This window comes from Hemiscyllium ocellatum, chromosome 19 (assembly GCF_020745735.1).
Source record: "Hemiscyllium ocellatum isolate sHemOce1 chromosome 19, sHemOce1.pat.X.cur, whole genome shotgun sequence".
Classification (NCBI taxonomy): Eukaryota; Metazoa; Chordata; class Chondrichthyes; order Orectolobiformes; family Hemiscylliidae; genus Hemiscyllium; species Hemiscyllium ocellatum.
Genome location: NC_083419.1, coordinates 16,628,334 through 16,648,428, shown reverse-complemented (window position 1 = coordinate 16,648,428; position 20,095 = coordinate 16,628,334). Strand labels below are relative to the sequence as shown.

General features: G+C 43.3%; 1 protein-coding gene across 1 annotated transcript in view; it reads right to left on the bottom strand.

Annotated features, from left to right (window-relative positions):
* polr3b (polymerase (RNA) III (DNA directed) polypeptide B) overlaps positions 1-20,095 on the bottom strand; it is a 90,015-nt gene that overhangs the window by 11,783 nt on the left and 58,137 nt on the right. The window contains exons 21-23 of the mRNA XM_060839701.1: positions 19,848-20,006; positions 16,394-16,511; positions 13,012-13,154 (exon numbers count right to left, since the gene is read on the bottom strand). Of these exons, the coding sequence (XP_060695684.1) occupies positions 13,012-13,154; positions 16,394-16,511; positions 19,848-20,006 (420 nt within the window). The remainder of the gene's footprint in view (positions 1-13,011; positions 13,155-16,393; positions 16,512-19,847; positions 20,007-20,095) is intronic.

Below are 20,095 nucleotides of genomic sequence, written 5' to 3'. Positions count from 1 at the left end.
GATTTTAATAACATTTCCCCAATTTAATTGCACAAGTCTATTTTATTGCCTTCGCAGATTGGATACACCACTTATTAAAAACAAATGCTGCAACAATATTTTAAGAAAAGCAATAGGATTTTCAGTGGACAGTCAGGAAATTACACATTTTAAAAAAACATTTGAGAATGACTCAAATCACAGCTGCGAGATCTTGTCAAAAAACCTTAAAAAAAGCCATTACCAAATGAGGTGAAAGTCAAAATTATTACCAGAACCTCAGACTACTTTGATTTCTGTATATTGTTGCACTCTGGTAAAGTGTTTCTATTTTAATCATTTCATTTTTGCTATAAAAGTTCTACCTTAGGCTCAGCTATGTTTTCTATCTACATAAAGCAGCGCAAGGTAGCAAATCCTAATTAATACAAAAAGATTGAAATACTTTTGTGGACAGCTATTATAAAACAATTAGCACAGAACCTTTTCAACGCTGCAAATGGAGAGAATGGGTTAAGGGCTGCTTTGTAATCCAGTTTGCATTTACTATTTCACTCGAGATTGTATTTGTGGGAGGCAATTATGTACCATAAAATGGTAATGTAACTGTTTTGCATACTTAATTGGGAGGTCACAAGGTTACCAGTTCAGGACTTGTATCTGAAAACATGCACTGCAGGGCATTTTATAACTGTTCGTGCTTTTCACGTTTCACAGCAAAGTCACAATGACCAATGAGAGTTTAAAAAGCAGGGTCTTCTTAGGGAAAAAAAAGTTGCATTCTAGTAGGAACATTTGTCAAATTTGCAGCAACATTTTGTTTTTTTAAAAACTATACTTGGTGAAGCTAATCAAGACAAAAGACGTGAAGATAATTTGTTCCCACACTTTGAGCTGGGCATATTCTGATTACTTAGACATGAGAATTCTCAAGATTCTCACTGCAGCAAGTAATTTGGAAATAATTATCAAATTAAATGTACAAGTTTAAACAGCATTAAACAATAGGATTAGGCCAGTTATAAACCAGAGGTACATGTAATTAGGCTAATATTGCAAGTCATGTTGGAATTGCAATCTTCACACAGATTGGGTAAACAAATTTGCTATAATAGGTAGAGGATGGATTCATAGAATGCTTACAAAATAGTTTTCTAGATCAGTAGGAGCCAACCAGGTTACACTTCATCCATTGTGCAATGAAAAGGATGAATTAACAATCTTGTAATAAAGAGGCCTTTAGGAAAGAGCAACTAAATATGATGGAATTTCGTATCATGTACGAGTGATTTAGTTAAGCCTGAAATTAGGGTCTTCAAGCTTACATTATTTAGATATGTAGGGATGAGGGCAAGCTGGGAAAGATAGATTGAGGAACTAGGTTAAAGCATATGATAATGGATAAGAGATGGCTAGTATTTAAAGCCGTTAGTACATAATTACAAAATATATTCACTTAAAAGGACAAAAACTCTTTGGAATGATTGTTTTTACCCAATGGCTGCAGATGCTGGAAACTGGATCCACCCTACCAACCTTCGTATAAACCAAATCATTCGCCGACATTTCTGCCACCTCCAAACAGACCCCACCACCAGGGATATATTTCCCTCCCCACCTTCCGCAAAGACCGTTCCCTCCGTGACTACCTGGTCAGGTCCATGACCCCCTACAACCTACCCTCCCATTCTGGCACTTTCCCTTGCCACCGCAGGAATTGCAAAACCTGCGCCCACACCTCCTCCCTCACCTCCATCCAAGGCCCTAAAGGAGCCTTCCACATCCAAAGTTTCACCTGCACATCCACTAATATCATTTATTGTATCCATTGCTCCCGATGCGGTCTCCTCTACATTGGGGAGACTGGAAGCCTCCTAGCAGAGCACTTTAGGGAACATCTCTGGGACACCCGCACCAATGAACCACACTGCCCTGTGGCCCAACATTTCAACTGCCCCTCCCATTCTGCCGAGGACATGGAGGTCCTGGGCCTCCTTCACCGCCGCTCCCTTACCACCAGACGCCTGGAGGAAGAACACCTCATCTTCTGCTTCGGAACACTTCAACCCCAGGGCATCAATGTGGACTTCAACAGTTTCCTCATTTTCCCTTCCCCCACCTCACCCTAGTTCCAAACTTCCAGCTCAGCACTGTCCCCATGACTTGCCCTACCTGCCTATCTTCTTTTCCACCTATCCACTCCACTCTCTGCTCCCTGACCTATCACCTTCATCCCCTCACTCACCCATTCCACTCTATGCTATATTCTCCCCACCCCCACCCTCCTCTCACTTATCTCTCCACCCTTCAGGCTCTCTGCCTGTATTCCTGATGAAGGGCTTTTGCCTGAAACGTTGATTTTATTGCTCCTCAGATGCTGCCTGAACTGCTGTGCTCTTCCAGCACCACTAATCCAGAACCTTGGGAAAAATTGGCCCAACCGTGGTTAACAAGAGCCAGAGATAATATTGGTTCAAAGAAAAAAGCTGATAACATTGCCAGAAAGAAGAAAAAAAAAAGAGTAGTTAGCTTCAGGATTGAGAGAATTTGAGAATTCAGCAAGAAATTAATAAGGAAAATGGAAAAATTAAAGAGTAGACTGGAAACAGACTGAAACAAAGCAAATGTGTAAAAAGGAAGAATACAAACAGGAGGAGATTTGTGAAGTAAATACAGGCCCATTTGAGACAAAAACAGCTGAAATTATAATAGAGAGTAAAGAAATGGAATACACATTAAACAAATAATTTTTAAGTATTTCTATAGCAGAGGAACAAACAGAAATTTGCAACCAAGGGTCTGACAATATTGAAAATGCTCAGCAGGTCTGGAAGATTCATTGGAAAGAGAAAGAAAGTTAGTGTTTCAAGTCAATGGTCTAACAACAGAAATGGGCAGGACTAGCGAGAATGAAGAACTCCTGGAAATTAGCATAAGTGAAGAAATAGCATTGGTAAAATTAATTAACTAAGCAATAAAAATATCCTCCAGACATGTCAATCTAAGCAACAGCAAAGGGATATCAACAAAAAAAAGGCAGAAAGAAGAGTACAAAAAAAAGCTAACTTGTAGAGTAAAAATAGATAGTAAGAGTTTCTACAAGTAATTGAATCATAAAAGAGTAACTAAAGCTAGCTTTAGTCTTCTAGAGAACGTATTTAGGCCTTGATAATGTAAGACAAAGAAATGGTATTTTGTGCTCATCTGGGCAACTTCACAAGCTAACGGAAAATTTAGTAGTAATAGGGACGGATGAACTTGAAACATTTGCAATAATCAGGGAAAAGGTGCTATAAAAGTTATCACATCTAAAGTCAAGACTAAATGCCCTGCATCAGAAAGACTTAAAAGAGTGACTGCACAGATAATAGACGCACTAATTATAATCTCAACAAATTAAACATCTTTATTAGTGACAGGTGGGAAGCAAAAAGCAAGAAACTGTAGGGTCATTAGCCTAACATCTATCATTGGAAAGGTGCTAAGACACATTATTAAAGGTGGTTATACAACAGGCTACTTAGAAAATCACAATTTGATCAGGCAAAGTCAATTATGGGTTTACAAAAGGTCTAGCGCAGCAGGTCAGGCAGCATCCAAGGAGCAGGAGAATCAACGTTTCGGGCATAAGCCCTTCTTCAGGAATGAGGAAGGTGTGCCAAGCAGGCTAAGATAAAAGGTAGGGAGAAGGGACGTGGGGGAGGGGCATTGGCTATGCGATAGGTGGAAGGAGGTTAAGGTGAGGGTGATAGGCCGGAGATGGAGTGGGGGCGGAGAGGTCAGGAAGAAGATTGCAGGTCAAGAAGGCGGTGCTGAGTCCAAGGGTTGGGACTGAAGGTTGGTGGGGTGGTAGGTGAGGACCAGTGGGGTTCTGTCCTGGTGGCGATTGGAGGGGCCGGGTTCAAGGGTGGAGGAGCGGGAAGTGGAGGAGATGCGGTGGAGAGCATCGTCAACCACGTCTGAGGGGAAATTGTAGTCTTTGAAGGAGGCCATCTGGGTTGTTCGGTATTGGAATTGGTCTTCTTGGGAGCAGATGCGGAAGAGGCGAAGGAATTGGGAATATGGGATGGCGTTTTTACAGGGAGCAGGGTGGGAGGAGGTGTACTCTAGGTAGCTGTGAGAGTCGGTCGGTTTATAGTAAGTGTCCGTGTTGAGTCAGTTGCCACTCCCGGCGCCTTCCCCTGCAACTGCAAGAAATGCAAAACTTGCGCCCACACCTCCCCCCTCACTTCCCTCTAAGGCCCCAAGGGATCCTTCAATATCCATCACAAATTCACCTGCACCTCCACACACATCATTTACTGCATCCACTGCACCCGATGTGGCCTCCTCTACATTGGGGAGGCAGGCCGCCGACTTGCGGAATGTTTCAGAGAACAGCTCTGGGACACCCGCACTAACCAATCGAACCACTCCGTGGCTGAACACTAACTCCCCGTCCCACTCCGCCAAAGGCATGCAGGTCCTTGGCCTCCTCCATCGCCAGACCATGGCGACACGACGCCTGGAGGAAGAACACCTCATCTTCCGCCTCAGAACCCTCCAACCACAAGGGAGGGATGCAGATTTCTCCAGCTTCCTCATTTCCCCTCCCCCCACCTTATCTCAGTCCCAACCCTCGGATTCAGCACCGCCTTCTTGACCTGCAATCTTCTTCCCAACCTCTCCGCCCCCACCCCCTCTCCGGCCTATCACCCTCACTTTAACCTCCTTCCACCTATCGCATTCCCAACGCCCCTCCCCCAAGTCCCTCATCCCTATCTTTTATCTTAGCCTGCTGGGCACACCTTCCTCATTCCTGAAGCAGGGCTTATGCCCGAAACGTCGATTCCCCTGCTCCTTAGATGCTGCCTGACCTGCTGCGCTTTTCCAGCAACACATTTTTCAGCTCTGATCACCAGCATTTGCAGTCCTCACTTCCTCCTTACAAAGGTCTAACCAATTTTTTTTTGATGAAGTAATGTTACGGTGGATAGAGGAGAACTGATGTATGTATTTTCAAAATGATATCAAATAGCATTCGATAAAGGTGTCACAAGAACACATGGTGCAAAGATCACATTTTAGCAGTCGGCTAGCCTATTTTCTGTTATAACCAATTGAGGGATCATCTCCACCACCTTTCACAAGTCAAAATTATTTTCATTGGTTAGTTCAGCTAATGGGCAAACAACAAATACTAGTTTTTTTTGGTCATCATCTTTTCCATCTGTCATAATCCATACAACACCAGCTTGGATTTTTGTTGGAATGTACCTAGCCTGCGCCAAAACTGAACAAACAAAAGAGAAAGAAAAATGCATTAGAAGATTCTAATAGCCATTAAAATCTGAAAGAATGAGGCTGCATACTCATTAAAGTTAATTTCCAGTGCCTGAGATGTTGTCTGAGAATAATTAGGATTCAAAGTTTGTGAGAAGATTTGTGGCTCGGGTATCAGGTGTGTTGTGGCCCTTTTGAATAGTGTCTTGATGCAACTTCTTTTGTATGTGTTGCGGTGGTTGCAACGGCACACCCATGGGCTCACCCATCTCTGGACTCATAGCAGAAGCGGTAATGCAAAGATTAGAACAAACAGTCTTATTGCAAATTCAACCCAAACTCTGGGTCAGATATGTGGATGACACCTTTGTAATCATTAAAAACACAGAAATAGAGAACACACCGGATCATCAACGCCACACTCACAGGAATCCGATTCATGAGAGAGGAAGAAAAGAACAGCCAACTCCCATTCCGAGACGTGACGGTACAGAGAACACCTAACAGAGAATTCAGCACAAAAGGTATACAGGAAAGCCACACTCGCAGACCAAGTCCTGAACTACGAAAGCAACCACCCCAACACACACACAAAAGAAGTTGCATCAAGGCACTATTCTAAAGGGCCACAACACACTGCAGTACACCAGAACTGCAAAAAGAGGAAGAAGAACACCTATACAAGGTATTCACCAAAAACGGATACCCGCATAATTTCATCAACAGATGCCCAAGGGAAAGGCAAAGGAACGAGGACATGCCGCAACCCAAAGGACTAGCCACACTACCATACATCAAGAACATTTCCGAACTGACAGCCAGACTACTGCGACCACTAGGACTCATAACAGCACACAAACCAACAGCCACTCTCAGACAACAACTCACCAGGATGAAGGACCCGATACCCAGCATGAGCAAAACCAATATAGTGTACAAAATCCCATGCAAGGACTGCACAAAACACTACATAGGAAAAACAGGAAGACAGCTAACGATCCGCATTCATGAACACCAACTAGCCACAAAACAACATGACCAGCTATCCTTAGTAGCCACACACGCAGATGACAAGCAACATGAATTCGACTGGGACAACACTATTATAGGTCAAGCCAAATAGAGAACAGCCAGGGAATTCCTTGAGCATGGCACTCATCCGCAGATTCAACCAATAAGCACATCGACCTGGACCCAATATACCGGCCACTGCAGCGGACAGCTGGAACTGACGACCGGAAACGGCAGATTCAAACCACTACAAATGCCGGAGGAAAGATCACAGAAGTGCTTCACAGGAGGCTCCCAAGCACTGAGGATGTCACCTAGACAGGGGACGAAACATCTGCAACACAAATTCCCAGCTCGGCGAACAGAACCACAACAATAATTAGGATTTAAAATTCTATCCATTTGAAAGGATATTGAGACTGAAATTGACAAGCCCTAACTTTCTATGGTAAATTTAATCTGTATCCACCTTGTAGATACAGGAACTTCATGGCCTTTAATGCATTTCAAAAGGGAGCAGTCAGCAAGACCTTTTTTTTTTGTAGAGGAGGAGACATTTCGAGCATAAGCTCTTCATCAGGAATGAAGTGATGATACCCGAAGCTGTTTTCTCTTGTGGAGGTGAATAAAATTACGGGATGCTGTTTAACAAGAGGTCTCCCTTTTAACACAGTGATTAGGAGAATTTGATTTCCTCAGAGGGTGGGAAGTGTGTGGAAATTGCTTCCCCAAATGGTAGTGGAGGCAAGTTTTCACATTTACTCAAGGCTGAGTTGGACAGAATTTTGATGATCAAAAGTAAACATTTGATTAAGGGGATGGGGGCACAGACCAGCCATTATCTTATTGAATGGTGGATCAGACATGAAGCGCCAAATGGCATACTGCTGTTCCTAACACCTATGTGTCTGAACAATTTTATAAAGATGGTACGTTACAGAGATGCATTGGTTTCAATCTGGCGAGTAGGTCCACATCTATTTTCCATCCCCAATAGTCCCTAAAAAGGTGGTCATCCACTTTCTTAAACCATTGCAGTCCTATGCTGGGGGGAGGAAATTCAGGATTCTGACTGAAACAGTGAAGCATAGGCATACAGTTCCAAGTTATGATGGTGTTGGTTTGGGACCTTGGGTGTCCCCAAATCTGCTTGTCCGTCTAAGTGGTCGAAATGCCGATTTGGAAGACGCTGTAGGTGGACCTTCAAAGAGTTGCTGCTTGTAAATGACACACAAGGTACTTTGTGAATAGCACATCATGAACTGCATGCAGTTCGAAAGATGAAATGGCCCAATGTTGCTTCCTAGTCAAATGTATCCTTTCCAAAACCTAGCTGCAAGGATGATTTAAATGCATTGATGTGATCTTTGTTAATTCTTTAAGTTCTTAATAAGTTGAAGTTGCAAACCTAAACTAATTTAAAAAACGAGGGAGACAGAAAATTGATCACTCTTGGATAGTTTGCTACAATCAGCAGTAGACAAATGCTAGAGACTATTTTTACAGAAGAAACTGAGGACTTTCTAAAGCAAATCTGTTGCATTGGTTTTCTTGTAAGGGGGAAGTTTTTGCAACGATTAAATTTTAAGACGGATGTGGAAACCAGCGATGGGCTTAATAGTCTCCTTCAGCCCTTTCATAATTCTGTGACTGTGATTCAACAAATGTAGAACATTGTGTGAAATCTTATTGAATGCTTTTGACAATCCAAACAACAATTGCACAAAACTGGGACTCATGGGACCAGCTAAATCAAAAGCTTGCTTTCGGTACAAAGAGTTTGAACAGAATGGTGAGGATAGAGGGCAGAGAGAAGCGAGGGCTGCCAGGAAATTTTTAAGTAGGTGAGATCTAAACCAGAGGCCTCTCTCCCACCCACCTCCTCTAACCTTAGTAAGAGTCTGTAAACTTGTTAAGTTTTCAGTTTCTCTCATTTTTTTTCTTCTCTTCCTTGTTTCGTCCTGTGCGGGCTTTCAGATTAGAAGGGTATGGCTGTTAGGGCAGTTGCATGTTCCTCCTGCAGAATGTGGCAGGTGAGAGACATAACCACATCTGCGGGAAGTGCATCCAACTCCAGCTCCTCGAAACCCAAGTTAGGGAACTGGAGCGGGATGAACTGGGGATCATCCGGGAGGCTGAGGGGGAAATTGAGAGGATGTACAGCTGGGTTACAGTCAGGGGGAGGAAAGGGAACGGATGGACAGAGCAGGGCTCCCCTGTGTCTGTCCCCCTCAGCAATCAGTATACTGTTTGGATACTGCTGGTGGGGATGGCCGAGCAGGGGAATGCCATAGTTGTCAGGTCTCTGGCACTGAGGCTCAGGAAGGAAGTTGGTGGCGGGGGAGGTGGGGTGGGGGAGGAGCTGGCAGAGAAGAACTGAAAAGCACTAGCGGTAGGGTACTCATCAGTTAGATGGATTGACAGGAGATTTTGTGGTCAGGAATGGGACTCCAAGATATGTTGCCTCCCCGGTGCCAGGGTCCAGGATGTCGCCGGTCGGGTTTGCGGGATTCTGAAGGGGAGGATAAGTAGCCAGAAATTGTGGTACATGACGGCACCAATGATATAGCCAGGAAAGGGATTACAGAGCGCTAGGTTGGAAGCTGAAGAGAAGGACGAGTAGAGTAGTGATCTCAGGTTTGTTACCGGTGCCACAAGACAGTGAGGTGAGGAACAGTCACCTGTCACAGTTAAGTGCAGCTTAACACGTGGCTGCGAGGTTGGTGCAAGCGGGAGGGCTTCAGATACTTAGACCATTGGGATGCCTTCTGGGGAAGGTGGGACCTGTACATGAATCACGGGTCGCACCTGAACTGGAGGGACACCAATGTCCTGGGTGGGAGATTCGGTAGTGGTTCGGAAGGGTTTCAACTAGTTTGGCAGGGGAATGGGAACCAGAGTTACATATCTGAGGTGGGGGGGGGCAGTGACAGGATGTAGTGAATCTATAGGGAAGGTTTTTCAAGTAATGAAACAAACGGATCGGTTAAAATGTGTCTGCTTTAATGCAAGGAGTGTCAGAAATGAGTGATGAACTTAGAGCATGGATCAGTACTTGGGGCTATGATGTTGTTATGGCCATAACAGAGACATGGTTTCACAGGGGCAGGAATAGTTGCTAGATGTTCCAGGGTTTAGAACATTTAAAAACAACAGGGAGGGTGGAAAAAAAAGGTGGGATGTAGCATTGCTAATCAGAGAGCTACAGAAACGAAGATTGTCAAGGAAGATTTGTCTACTGGAAGTTAGAAACAGCAAAGGAGTAGCCTCCCAACTGGGGGTTTTCTACAGACCCCCTAATAGCAATAGAGAGATTGAAGAACACATAGGTCGGCAGATTTTGGAAAAATGCAGATGTAGCAGGATTGTTGTTATGGGTGACTTCAACTTTCCTAATATTGACTGGAAAATCCTTAGTGCAGATGGTTTGGATGGAACCGTTTTTGTCAGGTGTGTTCAGAAGGGTTTCCTTACTCAATATGTACAGGGGAACCTTGTGGCAGAACATGATGGGCAGACACTATTTTGTTCGGATAATCGATTAAATGCCTTTCCTCTGGGCTCAGAGTTTTTAAAGTCTGCTCTTCGTTCAGGATACTGCAGCAGCACACAGCACTCAAGCCCCCACCCCCAACCCCGTCTGCCCTCTCCCCCCAACTCCATCCAACATCACCCCTGCCCCTCGAACCCGTCCAACACTGCGCCCCGCATGCCCCTGCTCCCTCTCTGGAACACCAACAAGACTGCTGCTGCTGCTGCAGCTGCTTTTGCAGGCTAAGTCTTCAAATTGCGCGCACACACACACACACTTTACTGCAACCTTTTGACAGGTCCCATATTTGCCCTATATAGGACAATGTTGGAGAGATTATCTGGGGGACAGGGGTTTCAGGTGCACGCCTCTGTAGAACTCCAGGGAAAGTGTGCGGAGAGGGAGAGGGCGGAAGGTCAGTCATTTGGAGGCGGTGCCTGTTTAATCACTGTAAACAAAAGACGAGATCACTGTTGGAAACACGTTTCTGATGTAATGTTTCTATCGGGACCTCAAGATCTCCTTCTGATAATCCAATATTCAGATAATTGAGGTTTCTTTGTAGACAGAAGGAAAAGGAGAGAGGTCTTTTTGGATTTGGTGCTCAGCAATGGGCCAGGACAGGTATCAGATCTCGCAGTGGGAGAACACTTTGGTGACAGTGACTACAACTATGCCCGAAATGTCGAATTTCCTGTTCCTTGGATGCTGCCTGACCTCCTGCGCTTTTCCAGCAACACATTTTCGGCTCTGATCTCCAGCATCTGCAGACCTCACTTTCTCCTCACATTTATCATAGCCTTGCAGAGGAAAAGAAGCAGTTACCAAGGGAAGATATTTAATTGGAGAAAAGGAAATTATGACGCTATCAGACAGGAGTTGGGAAGTACAGACTGGGTGCAATTGACATGTGGAGACTATTTAAAGAGCAGTTGTTGCGAGTGACACAAACTTGTTCCTCTGAGACAGGCAAGGAGGAATAAAATTAAGGAGCCTTGGATGATGAGAACAGAAGAGCTTCTCGTCAAAAGGAAGGAGGCAGCTTATGTAAGGTGGAGAAAGCAAGGGTCTCGCATAGCTTTAAGAGGATTACAGGCTTGCTAGAAAGGACCTCAGAATTGGGCTGAGGATAGCTAGGTGGGGGCATGAAAAAGGCTTGGAAAGGAGGAGTAAGGAGAATCCAAAGGCATCTTACTCATACGTGAGGAATAAGAGAGTAATCAGGGAGAAGGTAGGGCTGGACAGGGATAGTGTAGGGAACTTGGGCGTGGAGTCTGAACAGATACGGGAAGCACTAAATGAGTTTTTTGCTTCGGTTTTCACTAAGGAAAGGGACTTTGTTGTGAATGAGAACTTTGAGGAGCTGGGAAATAGGCTTGAACAGATCAAGATTGATGAAGTTGTATGTGCTAGAAATTTTAAGATTGATCAGTCCCCAGGGCCAGACCAGATTTATCCTAGTTTGCTCCAGGAAGCGAGAAAGGGGGTTACTAAGCCACTGGTGAAGAGTTTTGCTTCCTCACTCTCCATGGGAGTCGTACTGGAGGATAGGAGGGAGGCAAATGTTGTTCCTCTTTTCAAGAAGGGTAATAGGGAAATCCTTGGCAATTATAGACCAGTCAGTCAGTCAGTCTTACGTCTATGGTCAGCAAGGTTTTGGAAAGAATCCTGAGGGATAGGATTTATGACTATTTGGAAAAGCATAGCGTGAGTGAAGGTCACCTTCATCCCCTCCCCCACTCACCTATTATACTCTATGCTACTTTCTCCCCACCCCCACCCTCCTCTAGCTTATCTCTCTGCCTTTATTCCTGATGAAGGGCTTTTGCCCGAAACGTCGATTTTACTGGCCCTCGGTTGCTGCCTGAACTGTTGTGCTCTTCCAGCACCACTAATCCAGAATCTGGTTTCCAGCATCTGCGGTCATTGTTTTCACATAGCTTTGAGAGGGATGGGTCATGCCTTACAAATATTATTGAGTTCTTTGAGGAGGTGACCAGACAGGTCGAAGGTTGAGCAGTGGACGTGATATAAATGGATTTCAGCAAGGCATTTGATAAGGTTCCCCACAGTAGGCTCATTCATAAAGTCAGAAGGGATGGGATGGGATACAGGGAGATTTGACTATCTGGATTCAGTATTGGTTGGCTGATAGAAGGCAGAGAGTGGTTGTAGATGGAAAGTATTCTGCCTGGAGGTGAGTGGTGCCCACAGGGCTCTGTTCTTGGACCTCGCTCTTTGTAGTTTTTATAAATGACTTGGATGAGGAGGTTGAGGGGTGGGTTAGTAAATTTGCCGATGACACAAAGGTTGGAGGTACAGTTGACAGTATCGAGGGCTACTGCAGGCTGCAGTGCGACATAGACATGATGCGGAGCTGGGCTGAGAAATGACAGAGTTTAATCTCGATAAATATGAAGTGATGTATTTTGGAAGGTTGAAACCAAATGATGAATATAGGATTAAAGACAGGATTCTTGGCAGTGTGGAGGAACAGCAGGATCTTGGTGTTCAAGTGCATAGATCCCTCAAAGTTGCCACGCAAGTGGATGGGGCTGTTAAGAAAGCATATGGTGTTTTGGCTTTCATAAACAGAGGGATAGAGTTTAAGAGCCATGAGGTTTTCCTGCAGCTCTACAAGCCCCTGGTGAGACCACACTTGGAATACTGTGTGCAGTTCTGGTCACCCTATTGTAAGAAAGATTCAGAGGCTTTGGAAAGGGTGAAGGTGGTTTACCAGGATGCTGACTGGACTGGAAGACTTGTCTTATGAACGGAGGTTGACGAAGCTCGGACTTTTCTCTTTGGAGAGGAGGAGGAAGAGAGGTGACCTGATCAAGGTATACAAAGGTAATGAGAGGCATGGATAGAAACAATAGCCAGAGACTTTTCCCCAGGGCAGGATTAACTGGCACGAGGGGTCATAGTTTTAAGATGTTAGGAGGAAGGTATAGAGGAGATGACAGAGGTAGGTTCATTACACAGAGTTGTGAATGCATGGAATGCGTTGCCAGCAGTGGTGGTGGAAGCAGAGTCATGAGAGACACTGCTGGACGTGCACATGGACAGCAGTGAATCAAGGGTGCGCAGGTTAGATTATTTTATTTTAGATTAGGAATAATCCTTGGAACAACATCGTGGGCTGAAGGACCTGTTCAGTGCTGTACTTTTCTATGTTCTAAACATAGAATGTAATCGGAAGCATTTAAATTGCAGTAATAACTTACCTTTCTGGCCGTGTCGGCTGCTGAATTTGTCACCAATCTCGGGACGTCTTGTCTGTCTCAGCAGAATTTTAATTAGAAATGCGTCTTCTGAGTTTGAAGAGATCATCACCTTCTCAATATATGAATCTGTTGCTCCTTTGTAGCTATTAATATAAAAGAGACATTTATAAGTACCAAAATAGAAATTAGGAGTAGATCATTTAGCCCCTTTAGCTCGGTCCACCATTCAACATCGTGGTTTATTGGATTGCAGCCTCAAATCCGCATTTCCACCTATGCCTGAACCTTTCAAACCCTTGCTTTGTAAATCTTAAAAAACATTCAAGGACTCTGGAACTCTCTTGCTGAAAGGGTAAAGGAAACAAAAAAGACCTATGGTTCTCAAAAGAAATGTTTATGTCTAAACTCTTTAAAACGAAGAAAGCCTGATTTTTTAAAACACTAACCCCCCCTCCCCCAATTAATTCTAGATTCTCTATCAAGAGGAAGTATCATTTCCTCAGGCTCTTTACCAAGACCATTTCAGGTCTTATATATTTCACCTCTTACTGTCCTCACATCTAGTAGCATCAGTCTCAGCTGAACCAAAGTATCAGTGGTTCAAGCTCCACGACAGATGTGAACAGGTTGATAATTCCAGTGTAGTACTGAGGGAGTGCTTCACTGACAGAAGGGCCAAACTTGGCAGATGTGACACTGAACCGAGGACCCACCTGCCTGTTTTTGGGCAACATTAGAAGAGCAAGTCAGTTCTTAGTGGCCAGCACTCATCACTAAATCAGCAACAAAAGGTTAAATTATGAGGAAATTGGCTTCTTCATTTAGCTGACTGAGAGGCAATCCGATCAAAGTATTTAAAACGTTAAAAGGGATCGTTGACATGGCTATCCCTAGAGGTTGAAGATGATGGCCTTTGTTCCGTTGATCTATTTATGGGCTCTCAGATGCCTGATGAGACCAATCTTGGCTTTGAATGTTCTTCCGCACTGAGGACAAGTAGTACCAGATGGCAGATCGGCCTTTGGTTGTTGCTGCCTCACTTTCCATTTTCTTCTCTTTTGTTCTAGTTCTGCATATCTGTTGGCTTCGAAAGTTGCTGTTCCTTCTCGGATGATGGTTTGCCAGAGTATCCGGTCCTTGGCATTGGTTTCCCAATTGTGGACATCGATGTTACATTTCTTCATGTTGGCTCTTAAAGCGTCTTTGAATCTCTTATTATCTGCCTCTTTTGTATTTGCCTTTTTTTAAAATTAGACACTATTTATTTCACACTAAATGATCTTCTCAGTAGGAATAGTTTGAATGAAAACACACAAGTTGCTGTTTCGCATCTGCCCATCCACAGTGAAGCCACTCATCCTGAAGACAAAGGCACAAATTAAGAGAGGGAGGGAGAGAGGGAGGAGTTGGTGGGGTAGAAATTGACACTTTTTCAACCTAAAACTCAAACATAAGTGCTGCTGTTCCTCTCCAGTAGAATTTCAGGTCAGGAATCAGTGAAACGTTCAATGCTGATGAGATAATCTGCTCCATTACTTGCTGTAACGCTTCACCATGGCTCCCACCTCTGGTTAATCATTATCAGCTTCTGGAGTTTCTTGGGGTCCACGTCTTCTCAGGGAGTAGGATTTCCCGTCTTATTGAGTATGACGTTAGGTTCAATGAGGAGGAAGTAAATGGAGACGGTGCTAGCCCTGGATGCAGTGAGAGCCATCAGACCGACAATAGGGATCAGCTCTTTCCTTTTACGCATCATACTGAAGAAACTCACCATATTCACTCGGTGCAGTGTCCTAGCTCTTACTGAAAAATGAAAACCCAGGCTGGGTTGAAGTTGCCTGAGTTGCAGCACAAGGCAGGGCCACATTTAAGCTGGGAGTAGCAGATTTATCTTGGCAGACGTTAGTCTTTCATCCGAACATGACCACTCCATCTTAATTGGTTCGTGATGACGTAGGCTTCAATGCTCGTTGTTTTGTTTCATTCAGCATGCTGATGTTGGTTCTTCTTCTATCTTCCCAGCTGATATTCAAGATGTTTCAAAGGTAACGTTGGTGGAACTTTTCAAGTGCCTTCAGATGTCGTCGGTATGTTGTCCAAGCTTCTGATGCATACAGGAGCGCTGGGATCACCACTGCTTTGTACACTAACATTTTGTCCAGATGTCACAATCATGAAAGACTCTTGTTTGGAGAAGTCCAAAAACCGTTCCAGTGCATTTAAGACAATGTTGGATCTCGTCATAAAGGTCGACATGGGATGAGAGGTGACTTCCAAGATATGGAAAGCAGTCCACATTTTCCAGAGTTGTTTTGCCAAGTTGAATTGATAGTTCTATCTGATTTGTCTTAGTCGGTGACAGTTGATAGATGATCGGAGTCTTCTTGGAATTGAAAAATGTTAGCGTACAAAGCAGTGGTGATCCCAACGCTCCTGTATGCATCAGAAATTTGGACAACATACCGACGACATCTGAAGGCACTTGAAAAGTTCCATCAACACTGCCTTTGAAACATCTTGAACGTCAACATGCTGAATGAAGCAAAATACAACAAACAGTGAAGTATACATCATCAAGAACCAACTAAGCAGTCATGTTGTTCAGATGAAAGATGAACGTCTGCCAAAACAAATCTTCTGCTCCCAGTTTTAAGGAGGCAAATGTAAAAGAGGCAAACAACAGAAGAGGCTCAAAGAGGTTTTAAAAGCCAACATGAAGAAATGTATTATCAACAACAAAAGGGATACAGCAGGCTAGATAAAGAGAAACTATTTTCTCTGGCTTGGGGGTAAAACAAGAACAAGGGGACAGAACTTTACAATCAGAACAAGGTCACCAGAACAGAAATCAAGAAGAATTTGTTCACAAAGAGTAGCGGGAATCAGGAGTTCCACACACCCCATACCCCCAGATGCAGTTGATACGGAGGATCAATTGGATATTTTAAGTTGACAGATAGATTTTTGTTGGGTTAGACTATAAAGATATTGACGCAGATGAATGGATTGATAGACCAGTCTCAATCGGATTAAATTGTGGAACAAGCTCAATGTGCTGAATGCCCTCTTTTTGTTCCCAAAGTTGATTTCCTTTTTTATCTCATTGTTATTTCTGGAACCTTATGAGCAAACTGAGTACACAATCTTTAATAATGACAATTGCACTGCAAAACAATTTACTGGCTTTGAAGCAACCTGGATAATATTCTGAGGGGGTGAAGCGTTCTAGGCATGATCTTTTCTTCAATATGATGAGTTCTCCACCAATATAATGATGCTTGTCAACCAAATTCCTCTCAATTTTCCCCAAAAAATCCCACCCCACCCTGACAATCCCAGAGATGCAATTCCACAAGTGACAGAGATCTGCATTTAAACATACGTGATTGGGACATCGCGAAACTGCGGCTGTTGAGATTGTGCGGCTCCCTCTAACGGAGTCTGCGTAACTGTCGGCATTGATTTGTTCACCAGCACTTGTCTGTTTTCCACTTTCTCACCTAGCCAGAAATAAAAAGCAAAATTGGAGAGGGTTTCTCACCAGAAACTTACACTGCAATGGAGTAAAAGATTGAAACTATTGCACCAATTCCAATTCGTGGTGCGATTCACTGCAGGTGCCAAGAGTGAGGGTTTTTCTGATCGATAGAAAAGGACCAACTAGAGATCTAAGATTCATACAGTCATGTTTGTCTCCCACCATCTCTAAGAAAGGCCAATATTTCACTTATCCTTAAAAAAAAGGGAAGGATCCGGAAGACTGTGTTTCGTACAGGCCCATCTCGCTCTTAAATGTGGACTTTAAGATCCTCTCTAAGACTCTCGCGTTAAGGCTGGAGACTGTGTTACCCTCTATTATTAAAGAGAATCAGACGGGCTTCACAAAGGGTCGCAGATCCTCCAATAGCATTAGGAGGCTGCTTAACGTAATTCAAGCATGCCAACAGCAGTCAATACAGGGATTGGTGATTTCTTTAGAGGCAGAGAAGGCATTTGACCAAGTTGAGTGGCCGTACCTTTTCTATACTCTAGATCGGTTTGGTCTGGGCGAAGTTTTCATAAGATGGGTAAAGGTTCTCTACAGTGTACATCTTGCGGCGGTCATTACCAACAGGGTACGATCAAGCAATTTTAATATTTCTAGGGGCAGCCGGTAGGGCTGTCCCCTTTCACCATTACTTTTTACGTTGGTGATTGAACCATTGGCAGAGGCCATTCGTGGGGATCGCAATATATCAGCTCCAGAAGTGGGGTCAAAATTACATAAGATATCACTGTATGCAGAGGATGTTCTAATTTCCAGCAGTTTTAGTGCCTTGCCTGATACAATGCATTCACACGTTTGGCGCTTTGTCAGGGTATAACATTAATTTTGCTAAATCAAAGGCTATGCCTATGGGTGGTCTTACAAAAAATTTGGCTCTTGAGTGACTATAGATTCCCATTTAGGTGGTCACGGGGGAGTGGAGGGGGGGCTTTGTGTATTTGAACATACTGATTGCTCCAGTTCTGGATTGGCTGTTCAAAGCCAATTTTACTCAATTATTTGAAAAAATTAAACAAGATCTCCAAAGATGGGAGGCACTTCCAGTCTCATGGTTGGGTTGGATAGCGCTTAAGATGAATATTCTCCTCGTTTGCTACACCCTTTACAGATGCTCCCCCTGATTTTCAATAAACAAACAGACACTCAGGAGATCGAACGGTTGGTTCAGCTCATTTATCTGGCACCGTAAACGGCCCCTCATTAAATTAGCCAAACTGCAGTTGCCTCACAGATTAGAGATGGGGGTGGGTGGGGTGAAAGAGACCCTCCAGGCATTAAAAATTACCAATTAAGCTCCCTTTTGACCTACTTGAGTGATTGGGTTTGTGGGGACCCTCTTTCAATATGGCTAGATATCAAAGCCTCCCAGGCAAGATGACCCCTTACCAGTTTGCTGTTTTTGGACAAGGTGAGGACAGTTAGGGAATATTGTCATAACCCAATAGTCATCAATACTGTTAAAGCATGGAGGGCAATTCGGCAGAGGGAAGGCAATATTGGCAAAACATCTTTGTTTACACCTTTAGTGGGTATGCTGGGTTTTCAACCAGGTATGATAGATTCAGGATTTAAACGTTGGGCAGCTAAAGGTATATCTTGCATGGGTGATTTATTTGAGAGAGATATGATGATGTCCTTCAATCAGTTAGTACGGACGTACGAGTTACCTAATAGAGACCTCTTTCTTTTTTTCAAGTTAGGGATTTTATTAAAAAAAAACCACATTTTTGACTGATCCCTACAAATCTGACATAGAAAGAGGGATACTAAGGGCTAAGAGTACACTCTCTGTCAGTGCTTTATATCACCAATTGGGGGGTGCCATCTCAGATGAGTCTGATCGACTCAGCACGATGTAGGAAAGAGAGCTGGGTGTTGAAGTTTCTTCAGAGGCATGGGAGGATATTTGGGAGAATGCAATGAAGATATCAATTTGCAATAGGACCCATGCTTTACAGCTGAAGATTCTCCACAGGGTCCACTTAGCCCTAGACCGTTTGTCAAAATTTAAATCGGGTATCTTCAGCATGTTCCAAGTGCAAGGTCTGTACGGGTACTCTTACCCATTGTCTTTGGTCTTGTGACAGGCTTCAAACATATTGGAGCGCTGTGGTGAGTGCAATGGAGAGGATTTTAGGTGGAGGGGTGGAGAAGGACCCTATTTCTCTCCTTTTGGGCCTACCATTTGTATTTCCTGCATACGCGCATAAGAAAAAAACTTTTCAATATTCTTACATCCTGTGCAAGGAAGAATATGTTGCTAGGTTGGATATCCAAAAACCCCCCAGGCCTGTCGGGTTGGCGGAAGATTGTTATGGAGCATATTCCCCTGGATTTTCTCACAAATATGGTACACGACAAAACTGAGAATTTTTACAAGACATGGCAACCCTTTTTGAAATACCTGTACACGGATTTATCTGCCACACTAACAAGGGCTTTTATATAGCTGTAATGATTGTGTTTCATGAGTCCAATATCCAGGGAGGAGGAACTGTGAATGTATGAGTGTTTTGTTTGGTTGGGTTGAGTTATTACTATTTATTTGTTTGTTGTTAGGTATTTATTTAGTTAGTTAAATAGGTAGTATAGGTTTTTTAAAAAATTTTATACTTCTCTATATATGTTTATACATTTGTATAGGAGGGTGGGTTGGGGAATTTTTTTTATTATTTGGGTTTACTTTTGTACTGTTTTAATTGCATTGTTTTGTATTTGTTGTAATATTTAAAAATCTATTTTTTCTTAATAAAACTATATATAAAGAAAAGGACCAACTGCTTGTTTAAATTTTAATACCACTGGAACTATCTTGAGAGAGAGAAAAATAGAGTTTCTTCAATATAAACATCCAATGACTGACTAGTGATGGATTTCCTCCTTTATATTGTACTAACTGGACAAGTTAAAATCAAAGCTAAGTGTTCGCCCTTCTAATTTCTAAGCTTTATCGGCAGTTTTAAAAGCCAGGAAGCAGTGCTGAGAAAGGTCCCATGGCGACTGGAAGTCGACTAATACTTCCTGGGCCATTTATTTTATTCATGTTTGGATTGGAGATAACTAATGCCAGTTGACTTCGACTGCAAGTGACAGCATAGTAATAACTGTTACTGTTTTCATAATACTGGAGACTTTTTTTATTTAAACCCCATCTAGGAAAGAAGAGTAACCTGACAGAAATCTTCAGGAAAATGAAAGGGTTGACAGGGTATATGTGGCAAAAACACTTAATTGAATAAAATGCAAGTTTGATCATCCTTTGATTTAACCCACCATCATCTTCTCTTACCTGGTGAGCAAATACCATCTGCGTCTAAAATTTCATGCCGCCAAATTGGCTTCCGTGTAGCTGCATCAAGCATTGGACCCATGACTTTATCGAAAGTCTGATTTGTATAACGTTTAAGTGTACATTTAGCATTTTTATACACCAGACATCTTCCAAAACCTTGGAGGAAAGATAAAAGCAACGATTAGCACTCAGTAGTGCTTAATTGTGTGCCAGTTTCTGAAGTTCTTACTGGTACTTAACATCCC